Here is a 16305-nt window from a genome sequence, read left to right as displayed (position 1 = left end):
AGATACCAGTAGAAATGGTCCGATCTCTACGATCTTTATAACAAAGCTTGTATTGGTAAAAATATTGAGGTGAGCTAAGTCTGAATGGAATCGGATGTTAATTTCGTGTTTTCTGAGCTCCATGAATATTCAAAATGTTTACCCTTTGTGGGGGAAGTAACAGAAGGAGTATACCAATATATTCCATCTTCACACCAGACATTTTGTTAATAAAACTATCGTGATAAAACTATCGTTATAAGAGTTATAATTATTCAAAATTTTGACCCTTTGTGGGGAGGTACTTGATGGAGTGTACCAATACTGTCCATTTTCGCACCAGACCTAGCAGTGATGTAAATATTAGAATATGCAAAGTTGGAGCAAAATTGGATTACCATTTCTCTTTCTGTGCAGAAAATATGTTTTTTTTTCAAAATTTCGCCCTTTTGTGGGTGGAGAAGAAGGAGTGGATCGATATATTCCATCTTCACACCAGACATTGTGTTAATAAAACTATAGTTATGTGTGTAATTTAAAGACAATCGGACCTTTACATCAAATTTTATAAGAGTTATAATTATTCCAAATGTTGACCCTTTGTTGGAGAGGTACCAGATTGAGTGGACCGATATTATCAATTTTAGCATCTGACCTAGCACTAATGAAAATATTAGGATTCGCAAAGTTGGAGCCAAATCGGATTATCTTTTCTCTTTCTTTGCAGCAAATTATTTTTTGACATTTTGTGGGGGAGATACCGTAGGAGATGGACCGATATTGTCCATCTCTGAACTCGATCTAAATTTGACAATAATATTTGTTTAGTTTGGATCAAATCGAATACTCCCTTCGAGAGTTATCGTGTGCACCAGCTAGACAGACAGACGGACGGACATCGCTAGATCGACTCCAAATGTCTTGAAACGGATTTGGTCCAAAGAGACCTAGGGACTAAAACCATTATTTCGATGAGGCACGTTTTGGCCGTATCAAATGATATATACCCTCTCTAGCCGTATGACTGAGGGTATTAAAATTTGTTCTACATATTTACTTGTAAAAGTAAATATTTTGGATTAAAGTCAGATATTCATGAAACTAAGAACTCTGAGCAAATATTTTCGAACGTGCTGTTTTAAAAGAAAATATATTTCATATTTTCGAATAGTAAAATGTCTAATAAAATGCCACAAAATACGATTCTAATGGTCCATGTTATTTATGCTGCTGAAATTTAGCTCCTAAATGTCGATTATGAGTTCATCTAATAACCCACCTACCACCAAATACAGTGCCGAAAACACTGACTGCTGTAACATGGTTGGCTGAATATTTTGAATGTTTCGATTTTAATTTCGTTTTTGTTGGTTTCTTGAGTTGCTAACAGAGTATTTGTTCAAAAAAAATTATTTACAATTTTTTGATCAACAAAATTGTTACCGCAATTCATTCATTAGTTCATTCAGTCCATCAGTCAGTCACCCAGTCACACGTTGTTGGGTTATTGGCTTTCTCGTGTGTGTGTGTGTGTGTTTGTTTGTATAGATTCCATTGTTATTAACTTGTGTTACCTTTAGGCATTTATTCTTCTACTTCATTGTTGAAATATTTACTAGTCTACAATACATGTATGTAAGTGTATGTGTAAGTACGTAAAATTATGGGTTCGTGTGTCATATTTTAGGTTAGAATACCTTTTCTATATTTATAAAAGAGGAAAATATATGAACATTTGATTGTTTGTTTGTTTGTAATTTATAGACTCAAAAACTGCTAAACAGATTTTCCTAAAAAAACTCCGTATATTCTACAGCATCGCCTGAAAGTAACATAGGCTATATACATTTTTAAAATTCCACTTGGAAATGGAATTATAGCATCAGAATCGAAAATATCTCCAAAAAATGTTCTTTTTGAATGCATATATTAATTGATCGTTTACAGACACAGTCTCCAAATTTAAAATGTATAACAGATATCAGTACAAAAATAAATTTTCTAAATTATATTGAAAATCGTTTCAGATTTGTATATAGCTTCCATATATATTTTCGGCCGATTTCACATATTTGATGCAACAAACACTGTATATTTGTCCGATTTCAATGAAATTCGGAAAGAGTGACGATATTTGGTACAAAAATAAATTTACCAAATTATATTGAAATCGGTTAAGATTTTGACATAGCTCCCATACTCGATAAGTATATTTGATTCCAATAAAATTTGGAAAAAGCTACGGAAATTGATCAGAAAATAATTTTGCCAAATCATACGGAAATCGGTTTAGATTTGGATATAGATTTTATATATATTTTCGGCAGATTTCGTATATTTTTATCCCACAAACACACTATGTATCTCCAATTTTAATGAAATTTAAAATGAGTAACCAAATTTGGTACCAAAAAAAATTTGACAAGTAAAAAAGTAGGCCGGGTCGAATTAGGAAATTTTCATAAAAATAAAATCCAATAAAAGTTATTTTAAAATCTTAAATACTGAATATTGAAAGTTTCCGATTTATGGGGGATATACGATATCGTGGACCAATATAGACAATTCTATTTCAGGGGGTATAGTACTCACAACTCCTTGTGTAGAATTTCAGACAATTCCATTGAAAAATGTGGCTAAAATCATCAAAATACCGAATATCGGGAGGTACCGATGGAAGGAAGGACAAAGTTAAATCGTCTTAAAATTTTACGCTGATCAAGAATATATACTTTGTTGGGTCTAAAACTATTATTTCGATGAGTTACAAACGGAATGACGAACTTATTATACCCTCCATACTATATATGTTGGAGGGTATAAAAATTATATTGAAATCACTACAGATTTGGATATAGCTCCCATATATAGTTTCGACCGATTTCAATGAAATTTGGAATTTGTGGCGGAATTTGGACTAAAAATAAATTTTGTCAAATTATAATGAAATCGGTCCAGATTTTCTCATGGACAGTTAGACTTGGCATGTTCATGCGTTGGCACACCGACCGAAAAAGAAATAAAACAAAAACGAATGAAAACGCAGCTAATTCGGCCGGGTCAAACTTTTAGTACCACCCCCCCCCCCCACCATTTTAATGGAACTTGAAAAATTAAAAAAAAATGCGTAGAAAAATGAATCCCCTTATATGGCGGCTATACGAAGACGTGGTCCTTCATAAGTAATTTTTATATCCTCCACCATAGTATGGAGGGTATATTAATTTTGTCATTCCGTTTATAACACCTCGAAGTATACATTTTAGATCCCATAAAGTATATACATATATTATTGATCAGCTATGTCGATTTCAACTCTATCCGTCTGTGGAAATCGCTCTAGCTTCCAAACGAAATGAAGCGGTTGATAAATATTTACTCAAATGTATATTATGTCTGCAAGACTTTTTTTATTGAAAATGGGCCATGAAGGTCCATGTTTAGGTTTGGCCCCCATATTGGAACCTATTTTCGGTATTTTGGTGATTTAAGCACATTATTCACCGGAATTTTGGTATTTGAAGTTCGTAATGGATACTACAGCCTATGACAGAAAATTGTCTGAGCAGGCCTTAATAATAGTACCTCCCTATATTCGCTATTTTTATGATTTTATCTACATTATTCACCGACATTTTTCAAGTTTCGCATTTTAATATTGTAATGGCTTATGCAGGCTTATTGTAATTGCATATGCAAGTCCACCCTAATATAATGGTAACTTTCAAAATTTTTAAGATTTTAACAAAATCTTTAACGGATTTTATTGTTTTTGAGAATTGCCAAATTCGTTCCAAATGGGGGAGGGAGAGACTTGCAGCTTCCTTACTTGTTTGTCATAGGCTGTAGTATCGATTCCGAACTTCAAATACGAATTTCGAAACAATTCCGGTGAATAAGACGTGGACCTGCATAGGCAATTTTCAGTCATAGGCTGTTACGAACTTCAAATACCAAATTTAAAACAATTCCGGTGAAAAATATAGCTTATATCATCAAAATATCGAATATCGGAAGGCATCGTTATATAAGGGCTAAACGAAGGCAATGATTTTTAAGAGCCAAATTTTATGGTGATGGCTTTACATTTATGCCTTCTATCGTGCTTATGTGGAATTTTAACATTTGATTTATGTATATATTTAGCTATATCTCAGATTTCTGAAAATTCTGAGCCTCAAATGTACCACTTTCGTGGTTCCGTCGCATAGTGATCTTCCGTACTACAAAAATACTCGCGGTTGAGTGAAAATTTTAACATTTTTCTCACAAAAATGATGATCTATTACTCCAGGTAAATATAATCCAATGACTATCGAAAACGGAAGTCTTCTGCCCTGTCCTAAACTCTAACGCCACGCAAACTCGGCCCATAATTGCGACCTGTATCGTGATTGCAAAATAATATGGATCAAAGGAAGAACGGACACACATATTTAGATCGACTCAGCCTGGCGAGATATAAGTTTGGATATATTAACATCGTGGGCCCAGAACCATTTTAAGGTGTTACAAACTTTTTGGTCCAATCAACAAGTGCCTAAGGGTATAGATTGATACGGCTGAAACGTGCCTCTTCGAAATAACTGTTTGAGTCACTAGCTCTCTTATGACCAAAACCGTTTCAGACTTTTGGAGTCGATCTAGAGGGAAATCCGTCTGTCTGGCTGAAGCATCGCACGATAACTCTCAAGTTCAGAGATGGAAAATATCGGTCCACTCATTCTGTTACCTCTTCCACAGCATTTGCACAGATAATAATTTACCTTATAGAAAAAGAAATTACCATCCACTTTTGTGCAAACTTCGAAAATCCTAAAATTTTTAGCAGTGCAAGATCGAATTTGGAGATGGGCAATATCGGTCCACTCCTTCTGGTACCTCTCCCCATAAAGGGCCAAACTTGTAAATAATTATAAGTCTTAACAAATATATGAAATCAGAATCCGATTCTCTTTAAATTTCACAATATTTCTACTAACACAAGATCTGCTAAGGAGATGGGATATTTCGACTCACTTCTTCTGGTACCTCACCCACAAGAGAATTCTGGGGTCTAAAAATCTTATTATGTGGGATAGAAAGCAGAATCGAAAACTTCATATACCCTCCATGGTTTGGTGGAACGCATGCGGCTAAAAAAAAGCACTTTTCAAAAAAATTTAACCCCGGTCCCCCATTTGAGAAATGGTATCAAGTTCCTCCGGCAAAACTTAATGGCACTCTTTCTGATTGATAATATTAAATCTACCCCGAATACATTTCCTCCACCTCCTAGTTCAGTTTCTAATAATCTCACCACCAACAATACGCATATCTCCCACTATCACTTCATCAGCATATCGCTTAATTTAAATACAACAATTTCTTGTTTTAAACAACAATCAACAAAATCTAATTTCCGCTTTAAGAGAAGCCAATAACAATTTTCAAAGAAATACCCATTACAAACCTGCAACGGGGGGTAATAGAGAAATAGACTTCCTCCCCTCCTCCAACCGCGCTGCAGCTTAATGGCAATGTTCCCACATTCAGGCATGCGCACTTCACCTGTCGTCTTAATGAAAACATAACCGAGTTGTTGTTACGTCAATAACGAAGACAGCATTTCAACGGCTAAAGAGATATGCATACTTCCATACTACATACATACATACATCAAATGGAAACTGATTTACTTTCCATTTCCAACGAGTGCAAGAGTGATCTCCTTCACCGCCGCTGATTTGCTGAATGGATGGAGTCAGTCAACAAGTCCGTCATTGAAATATCCAGTAGTCAAATGCATTTAAACTGTTACAAATCTGAACATTAAGGCAACACATGAGCACCTCTGTTGAAGTTGTTTTCATTTCTTTTCTCTCCTCGAAATGAAAATGATTTTCAAAAACACAAAAGTCAAGACAATCATTGAACAAAGGCCCCTCGAATCTGAAGTAATTATAAATCAAAATTAGATCCAATGTAGATTGGAAAATGTATCGAACCTTTTTTGAAGATCTCGCTATTGTTGGCATTCATTGATACCGTCGACTCATTGATGATTTAGGTTATGGCTTCCCAACTGGAATTGACTCTTGACATATACGCACAGTGGAAAGAACGGAGAACAATAAATGAGAACTGTATTCAATACAAATAAGTAACGTTCTGTGAGATGATTCATATAAAGCAAATAAAATAGGCTCGGAATTCTCCAACTTTGTGAAATTTTAACGCATGGATCGCTTTAATGAATCCTTAAATTTGTAAAACCAAAAAGGGAAGGGTATGTTTCCCCTGAGAACCTGAAGAGTGAAGTTGCAACTAATTTCGGTTGTCTGGGAGTCCCATATGTGTACCGAATAGTGGATATAGACAGAGAGAAAGAAGATTTTATCTATGTCAAATCGCATCTGATTCGTTTAACAAATATTGTTAAAAAAACCTGAAGTCCTTTAATCGGAAGTTATCGTTTAATGGGGACAATATCAATACGCGGACTTTTATAGGCAGTTCCTGGCAATAATGGTTTCACTAAATGGCCAAAACACCAAAAATTTAAAACCAGTAAGAAAAGGTCAAAAGTCGGACGGGGACGACTATATGATACCCGTAACATAAAAAGTAAATTTTGGGAATTTTTGTAGGTAGTAGGTCATAAGAACTATAAACCTTATTTGAATACATATCATGACATGAGAGTAGTCACAATTTGCGAAATATATCCAACTCTTAATCGATTTTCAGAGATGAAATTTTCCAAACAATATTTGTTTGGCCCAATGAACCCTATTGAAACTGGTGATAATCGGATCAGATTTAGATATAGTTCCCTTTTTTCTTCAACCGATTCCGATTTGGCACATCCAACCGAATTCAGGCCAGAAGCAAGTACATCAATCGATTCAGATATAGCTATAGCTCCCATATATATGTTTCATCCGATTTGGTGTCTGTGATCTTCATATTCGTAATATGCATTCGACAACAATGATATTTGGTACCAGATATCTTATAGAACTCGGAAATACCTTTGCCAAAGTTTATCAAGATCGGTTCAGGGTTGGATATAGCTTTCATATATATCTTCAAGCGATATCAAGTTAATTGTGCACCAAATGGCTAATATCAGCCCAAATGGACTGACTTTAAGCAATTACGACTGTATTCATCCCATAAACCAATAGTTCAAATTTGGAGTAAATCGGTTCAGATATATATAGCTATAGCTAAAATATATATATCATCCGATTTGGTGTTTAAGTACCTCACTTTTATAAAAAACGGCTAAGATTTAGATATAGCTCCATATATATCCTTAATCCGATTTCAGGTTTATTGTGCAAATAATGGCTAATATCAGCACAAATGGGTGAATTTCGGGACATACGTTTCATATTTGTGCAACTCGGCTCCGATATATATTTTTGTACCCTCCACCTTGGAAAGGAGGGTGTATTAACTTTGCCATTCCGTTTGTAACATGTCTAAATATTCGTCATTATCAGCATAAAATTCTGAGTCGATTTAACGATGTCCGTCTGTCTGTTGAAACCACGATACAGGCCACATTATTTGGCGTAGAGCGTCAAAATTTAGCAGAATAATTTGTATTGTGTCTAGGATGGTTGGTATTGAAAATGACATATATTGGTCCACGTTTTGGTATAGTCCCCATATAACGGTACCTCCCGATATTCGGTATTTTGATGGTTTTTGTCACATTTTTTCACTGATTTGTCTAAAAATTGGTATTTGTGGGTCATAATGGGTCCTAGTTCGTGTGGCGAAACATTGTAATTATAGGTCCACGTTTTGGTGTAGCCCCCTTATAACGGTACCTCCCGATATTCGGCATTTTAATGGTTTTTGCCACATGTCTTCTAATGTTTCTTTTACCCTAAGGTGGAGGGTATTTAAAGTTTGTCCGGCCGAACCTAATGTTTTTTTACTTGTTATACCCTCCACCTTGGAAAGGAGGGTATATTAACTTTGTCATTCCGTTTGTAACATAAATAATCCAAATATTCGTCGTAGACCCCATAATGTATATATATTCATAATCAGCAGTCCGTCTGTCTGTCTGTCCATCCATCTGTCTGTTGAAATCACGATACAGGCCACATTATTTGTCGTAGAGCGTCAAAATTTAGCAGAATAATTTGTATTGTGTCTAGGATGGTTGGTATTGAAAGTAACATACATCGGTCCACGTTTTGGTATAGTCCCCATATAACGGTACCTCCCGATATTCGGTATTTTAATGATTTTTGCCGCATTTTTTCATAGATTTGTCTAAAAATTTGTATTTGTTGGTTATAGTGGGTTCCGGTGACGAAACATTGCATGTATAGTTCCACGTTTTGGTATAGCCCCCATATAACGGAATCTCCCGATATTCGGTATTTGGATGATTTTTACCACATTTTTACACGGATTTGTCTGAAAATTGGTATTTGTAGGTCATAATAAGTCCTACTTCGTGTGGCGAAACATTGTATGTATAGGTCCACGATTTGGTATAGCCCCCATATATAAGGGTATCTCCCGATATTCGGTATTTTGATGGTTTTTGTCACATTTTTTCATGGATTTGTCTAAAAATTTGTATTTGTTGGTTATAATGGGTTCTAGCTCCGGTGGCGAAACATTGCATCTATAAGTCCACGTTTTGGTATAGCCCCCATATAACGGTACCTCCCAATATTCGGTATTTTGATGTTTTTGCCACATTTTTTCATGGATTTGTCTAAAAATTTGTATTTGTTGGTCATAATGGGTTCTAGCTCAGGTGGCGAACCATTGTATGTATAGGTCCACTATTTGGTATAGCCCCCATATAGCGGTACCTCCCGATATTCGGTATTTTAATGATTTTTGCCACATTTTTTCATGAGTTTGTCTTAAAATTGGTATTTGTTGGTCATAATGGGTCCTTCTTCGTGTGGCGAAACATTGTCCACGATTTTGTATAGCCCTGTATAGCGGTACCTCCCGATATTCGGTATTTTGATGATTTTTGCCACATTTTCCCAGAAATATGTCTAAAAATTGGTATTTTTGGGTCATAATTGGTTCTAATGTTGCCATTACCCTAAGGTGGAGGGTATTAAAAGTTCGGCCCGGCCGAATCCTTAATATAATCCTTCTCCAAGTGATATCATGCATTCTATAGCAAACTATAACTGCTCTAAGACCAAATGCTTATAGGTGGTATGATCTACTAGAAAAAATGAAAAATGTATTAAAAATATGGCTTAAATGTAAAAACTACTTTAAATCGGAGTATTCCTTTATGGACCGGCATAACCCATATTGTGTACAAATAATATAGTTTCAACACAAATTAACACAAAGGCCTGTATTAAATTTTAAAGGTCTATCTAAAATTTTGCGAAGCATTGAGTAAAATGTTTGAGGCCCTTCGTGTATGGTACAGACTATATATAATGGGCCTAAAATAAGTTTGGCCTGGAAACCCAAACCCTTTTTGGGATTTTGATCTACTAACCGAACACTATCTCCTCCATTTGAAATTGGCGTACAGTGTAATTTGCAATACAAGCCTACGCTTTCGTTTAGTCCAAGTATAACTCTACCATTCGATATTCGGTAGTTTGATAATTTTAGAGGCATTTTTTCACATTTTCTACATTTCTTGCAAAATTCGGAGGGTATTAAAAAATTCGGCCCGCCCGAACGTTGATTCTTTTTTACTTGTAAATATATTTATATAGATATAATTTTTATTCGGATATAAATTTCCTATTTTAATAAAAATAGTCCTTTAAATCAAACTTTCATTTTGTGAGTTTATGATTTTTTTTTATACCGGTCCCACTGTCTTTACCCCAAATAAGCCATGACTTTGCTCTCCACTGTAAATTAACAACAACACCAACAAAATCTCAATTAATATAATGTTAGTGGAATTTCCGTTAAAGGTAGATGCGAATGCACACACACACACACTCACACATAAGTATGATTAGAAATGTTGTATTTGTTTCAACATTCATTCAAACAAGCTTCTCCATTTCATTCACCCGTCGATCCTTCCGCCCGCAAAACATTTTCAACGTTTTTACGCATTTATTGAACAATTACTTGAGTTGTTTTCATTTAGAGCAGCATCTCGATGATGATTTTTCATTACAATTTTTTCTTCTTCTTCCTCCTATTCTTCATTCATTTCAATTCATGCTGACTTTACGTTACTTGGCTATAGATTTCAACGCAAATGTTTTCCTCTCCTTATATGGAGGTTGTGGAGGTTTTCATTCAAGAATCATATTTGAAGTTGGCCCATAAGCTGTGTTGTGTTGTGTGTCTCTGTCAGTTTACCTATCAGCCTCTTTTTTTTGGAAGCAAATGGGGTGAGGACAACAAATACAACTGGCCGCTTACCATTGAAGACTGTGTAAACGTTGTTGATTTTTTCGGTTTCTTTAAGCCGCTTAAACGATTAAAAAACGTAACAAACTCTAAGAAAATGTCACAAATGTCGATCAAACTCAAAATGTTAAGAAAACGAAAACGGCCAAAAGTTAATATCGGCCGGGCGGACAGACAGACGGACAAACCGATATGTGTGTAAGGCAGCTTACTGCCAGCTATTCAATGGCAGCGGCGGCAACAACAACAATATCACCTTGTTAAGAGATTGTTTACTTTTAATTGAATTTAATTTTTCACTTTTCCTCTTCGACTTCTTATTTTTTTTTTTTTTTTGTTTTTGGTTTTCGTCCAAAGAGAAGTCAACGACAGCTAGCCGGGCAGTCAATCAGCCATCCATTGAACCAGCCAGTAAATGTATTTAGGTTTGTTGCTGCTACTGTTGTTGTTGTTGTTGTCGTTGCAATGTCTAAATTTCCATTGAAATCGAAACAAAATATCAGTTACATTTCAATTTTGTTGTGATCATTTGTTTCCATTGTTGTTGTTGTTGTATTTTTTTTATTTATTTCAAACTGATCTTGCCATAATATTAAATTACACTTCACTGCCGTCGTTACACCAAAAAGGGGGGTAGGGTGTAAATGTCAAAATGAAAAGTTTTGACAGGTCTCATCAAACAGTTGTAGATTGCCTGTCACTGCTGTGGAATGGTTCAATGCTTAGGCGTTTAATCCCTCCAGCCAATCTACGGCTAAATTAATCTTAAATGTTTTCAACAACATTGTAGGAGGTTTAGTATTTATCTAGCTTATTTAAGGTATGACCCTTCAATGTAAGAGCCGAACAAGGTGTGTCTCTTTTTAGGAAGTTTTGTTTATTTTAATTGTGCTATGAAACTTAATTCTAAGTAAAACCGGTCACAATGATATTTCCTGGTTCAAACTACTATTTTCATCATAACAGATAACTTACATATTTATGTGATGCGATAGCAAATATATATAAACAATATTTTGGGAGAAGTCCTAATTTTTATAAATTCCTGGAGAAACTTACAGCCATTTCTTAAGACCTTTACCCTATACCTTTAAATTGTCGTCTTTGAGAAATTGAAATAAAAATAAATTAAAAATTACCAATTTTGCCGACAAATGGTCGATTATTTAAATATATTTTAACTTGTGTTATGATTATTCAAATTGTTGACCTTCTATGCAGTAGGTTCAAAAGTAATGTCCTAATATTGTCCATTTCGTATCGCACCTAAATAAATATAATATAAATATTGCGATGTGCCAGATTCGGACTATGTTGGTTACTTCCTTCAGTTTATATGAGATATGTGATAATTTTTAGAAAATCTTAAAATGTGCCTGATGTACCAGATATAGTTTACAGAAGTATTCCATTTTTATGCTTCATCTTATACAGATAAAATATTGATATCGGCAAAATTACAAGTAAGCCGAACATTTATATTCAATTTTATGCGAAATCATAAATGAGAGAAATATTTAGTTATAACAAGTTGTAAATAATTCCTAACTTGTTTCGCAAGAGATGACAAGTAAAAGTATTGAAAATTTTGATCCTTTGAGAGTGAGGTACCAGAAGAGGATCAGTCATCTTCACACCAAATCTTTTATTCGCAAAACTGTTTGTATCTGTGAAATTTGACGAAAATTGGATGGTTACTTCGCTTTCTTTGAACGATTTGTATTTCAAAATCTTGAACCCTATGTGGGGTAAGTACCATAACAAATTGTCCGATCTCTCCATCTTTATAACAGATCTTGAGTTGATAGAAATATTGAGATGTGCCAGGTATGAATGGAATAGGATATTAATTTCGCGTTTTATGAACTTCATTGGTATTCAAAATTTCGGCCCTTTTTGGGGGAGGCACCAGCAACAATATCAAACGCCATGACTTTATTGAATAAAAGCTAACCAGTAAAGAAAGTCTTAAAGTCGGGCGGGGCCGACTTTATGATACCCTACAACACTTTGCATATTTAGTAGAGCTTCACATAACAAATAAAAGTTTTAACGGGGAATTTGTGAGAATTAAATCATACTAAATATGATTATAGTAATAATTAAAAGTCCAAAGGAACTAGAAAATGAGAGGAACATGCTCCTCTGAATCGATTTCTACTAAATTTTTCGAGGCATTTGCACCTTTTCAATTCGGACTTGTTATCCATTTGGTTCTCAATTAACTTGAAATCGGATAGATATATATTAGAGCTATATCTAAATCTTAATCGATCTCGATAAAATTTGGCAAAGGTATTTCTAGGCTATATTTGATAATATTTACCCAAACTTCGTTACTATGGAGTCCATATTACGGCTATGCAGGGAAAATTCAACTAATCGGATAAACAATGTGTATGGGAGCTATAGCTACATCTGAACCGATTTCCACCAGATTTGACATACTGGTTTCTAGACTCAATTTGGTCGTAAGTACAAAATTCATCCCATTTGGGCTAATATTACACGTTTGGTGCACAATAAAAGGCAAATCTATATCCAAATATTAACCGATCTCGATAAAATTTAGCAAGGGTATTTCTGAGTTATATCTAATATATATCCCCAAATATCGTTGTTACAGAGTGCATATTACGGCTGCGGAGGACATATATAGGAGCTATATCTATATCTGAACCGAGACACAAAGATTTAATCACATTTAAATTCTGGAGTGCTCTAACGATAGCCTCTTGTGGATTTCCAGCCAAGTATCACAGAAATCACACTATCACGCTTGAATTCCATCACGAATAACTTTTTTTCTGAAAAATGGAAACTGGAATAATTTAAACAGCTGTCGGAAGAGTGGCTTAGAAATGACAGCATGTATACCATATTACCCGATATTCGGTATATAGGCGAATTTAAACACATTTTCAATGGATTTTCCAAAGTTGATATTTGGAGTTCACAAAAGGTCCCATGTATTGTTTACCCATGTACAAATTTTCGTATAGCTCCCATATACATGTTTGGGATTTGGAGTACGCAACAGGACCCACATTCTGTGGCAGAAAGTTCTCTACTAGATACTTTTTTAAAAATTAAATAATTCTTAAGAAAAGCAAATAAAAAGCAATAGATTCGGCAGAACTGAATTTGAAATACCCTCCACCATTTGGAAGAATTTGCAAATTTTCAAAAAAAAAAAAATCCCTTGAAAAATACTTCTAAAATCATAAAAATACCGAATATAGGACATGACCATTATATTGGAGCTTATACGAAAACGTCAATCTGCATAGGCCATTACGATATTCAAATACGAAACATGAAACAATTCCAGTGAATAATGTCACAAAAACATCAAAATTCCGAATATTAGAATGTACAATTATATGGGGGCTATGCGGTATAGCACCATACCTCCAGATATTCGACATTTTGATGATTTGTGTCACACTTTTCATCGCAAATATTTCAAATTTGGAATTTAAATTTTCGAATGGCTACTACAGCCCTCCATAGCCTCCATATAACGGTACCTCCCGATATCCGGTATCTTGATGATTTTAGCGACATTGTTCACCGGAATTGTTTCAAATTTGCTGTTTGAAGTTCGTAATGAATACTACAACCTATGACAGAAAATTACCTGTGCAGGTCTACATCTTCATATAGCCCCCATATAACGGTACCCCCCTATGATTTTATCGCATTTGAATATTATAATGGTTTGTGACAAAAAAATGCCTATACAAGTTCACGTCGTCGTATAGACCCTAATATAATACCTACATTCGGTATTTTTAATATTTTAACAGAATTTTCAACGGATTTTATTTTTTGGAAATTGCCAGAATCGTTCCAAGTGGTGAGGGTATTCAAAGATCGGTCCGGCCGAACATACAGTTTTTTTACTTGTTTATTATTCAATTTGGTCCCAACTTCGAGAGACAAAAACTTACCACAATCACTGTCACTATCGTCTATTGTGCTGGCCTGGTCGCCACTTACACTGCTATCACCACCGCCGCCGCCTCCACCCGCAACACCCCCACTACCACCATTTCCCACACTACTGCCAATGGCTATATCCCTAGGATCACTCCTCAAATATAACGGCTGGGGTGAACGTGAGCGGTCGTCAGGATCCAGATTTTGGGAGCTCTGTGTTGCTGCTGTTCGATATGCTAGATCATCTAAATCTCGCAAACGTTCCCGCTCATTGTGGCGCTGTATGGCGGCATAATGAGCGCTGGCGGCAGCACCAAGCATTTCACGTCCGCCGGCAACGGAAAATCCCATTAAGGCCGATTGCGGTAAATGGGCCAGGGTATGAGGATGATAAGGTGGAAAGTGTGAAGAGGTTCCGGCTGGACCTGACGGTGATGTTGATGAAGACGACCGTGGTGGTGGGGGTAAATGATGTTGCAATGAAGATGTGGAGGAGTGAAGTGGTGGTGCTGGCGGCGGCGGTGGTGAAGAATTTGGAGAATTACTATTCTGATGATGACGATATTGAAGACGATGATGACGTTGTTGTAATAGATGCTGTTGTTGAGCGATGTAATGTTGTAAAGCGGCCTGATGTTGCTGTTGCGGATGTTGATGTGAATACGGTGCGGGTTGGGGATTTTGAGGTGATGCAGGACCCGTTGCTTGATGTGTTTGTTGGGCTGACAAAATATCCGTTATCATAAAACGTGATCGCGATGCATGCAACGCCGTGGCCAGTGGGTCGGTGTTAGCCCGTGCTGGTGACAAATCTACCGACGAAGGATTTGTAGCCGTTGTAGACATTTCCGGAGGCATAGTTGTCATTTGTTAAATATTTTGTTGGGAAATTTATGAATTATTTTAGGTAAAAAAATTAACGAAAATATTGCACTTGAATGAAGTTGTTTTGAATTTTTTCAAATTGTTTTGAAAAATTATTTTTTCACTTGACACTTGAGCTTGGAAAACTTTTCGTTTGAAGGATACAAATAACCGATTAATTGATATTATGATTTTTTGCAATTATTTTTGTCATTTGCAAAACTAAAACTACAATTTGATTTATTATTGCTTTTTATTTATTATTATTTTTTTATTGTTGTTAATCTCATCAAATCATACGTCTGTCTCATAATCATAAATAAGCATACGGCACAGATTTCACGTCTTAGCTTAAATGCTGTTCGACCGATACTAAAGCCTAACCAGGTGCTTTGGCAAGTCAGTGTTTTCTGTGGACATGTGTGTGTGTTTGTGTGAGTGTAAAAGGGTGGGGGACTCCAGCAATGGGAGAAGAAAAACCAGTAATTTTTAAGTTGCTCCCAGTGTTTTTTTTTTTTTTTTGTCTTTGCCCACCTTCCTAACCCACTCACTAATGACTCCATTCTCTTTGAATATTTACACAACAATAAGGTTGGCGCTCTCTCGCTCTCTCTTTTTCTTTTTCATTTCTACTCTATTCAGTCAACCATAGAAACTCCCCTTTTTCAAGTTGCACTCCAACATAGAGTTGTGCTCTTCTAGCAACAGTGTTTGGAGGAGTAAAGTATTGCAACACAAATTAATGGGATTCATTGGAGCCCATTTGTGCTCTCTCGGCCAAAGCCTTCATATTGTTTGCTCACTGTCAATGTGTGTGTGTGTGTTTTGTGCGTGGCTGTTCCTTTTGCATTGTTTGGGGTGGTCATTTATTGGTCATAATTGTTTTCAATTGACATTCATTATTCTCCTATAAAAACAATTTTGTTCCCCCTCTCGTGTTTCTGAAAATACTCAACAATCAAATAAATGTTGTTACTCTCCCGGGCTCACCGTCATCGCTAAAACACAGTCAATTGCTACTCATCCATATAAATCAACACAATTTGGATTTTTTTTTTCGATATTTTCTCTATTTGTTTAGAATTTGTATTTTTTTATTCTGCCTGTGGATTTTACAATGAATAAAAGACAAATTATTCACAA

The 16305-nt window shown here is 35.5% G+C and overlaps 1 protein-coding gene across 1 annotated transcript in view; it reads right to left on the bottom strand.

Moving 5' to 3' along the window:
• LOC131802078 (homeobox protein B-H2-like) overlaps positions 1-15523 on the bottom strand; it is a 65316-nt gene extending 49793 nt beyond the window's left edge. Inside the window, exon 1 of the mRNA XM_059121433.1 lies at positions 14310-15523. Within this exon, the coding sequence (XP_058977416.1) occupies positions 14310-15165 (856 nt within the window). The 5' untranslated portion in view covers positions 15166-15523. The remainder of the gene's footprint in view (positions 1-14309) is intronic.
• Between the last annotated feature and the right edge of the window lie 782 nt (positions 15524-16305).

Source organism: Musca domestica, unplaced genomic scaffold (assembly GCF_030504385.1).
Source record: "Musca domestica strain aabys unplaced genomic scaffold, Musca_domestica.polishedcontigs.V.1.1 194, whole genome shotgun sequence".
NCBI lineage: Eukaryota > Metazoa > Arthropoda > Insecta > Diptera > Muscidae > Musca > Musca domestica.
Note: the sequence above shows the minus strand (reverse complement) of the source record. Positions and strands in the feature narration are given on the sequence as shown.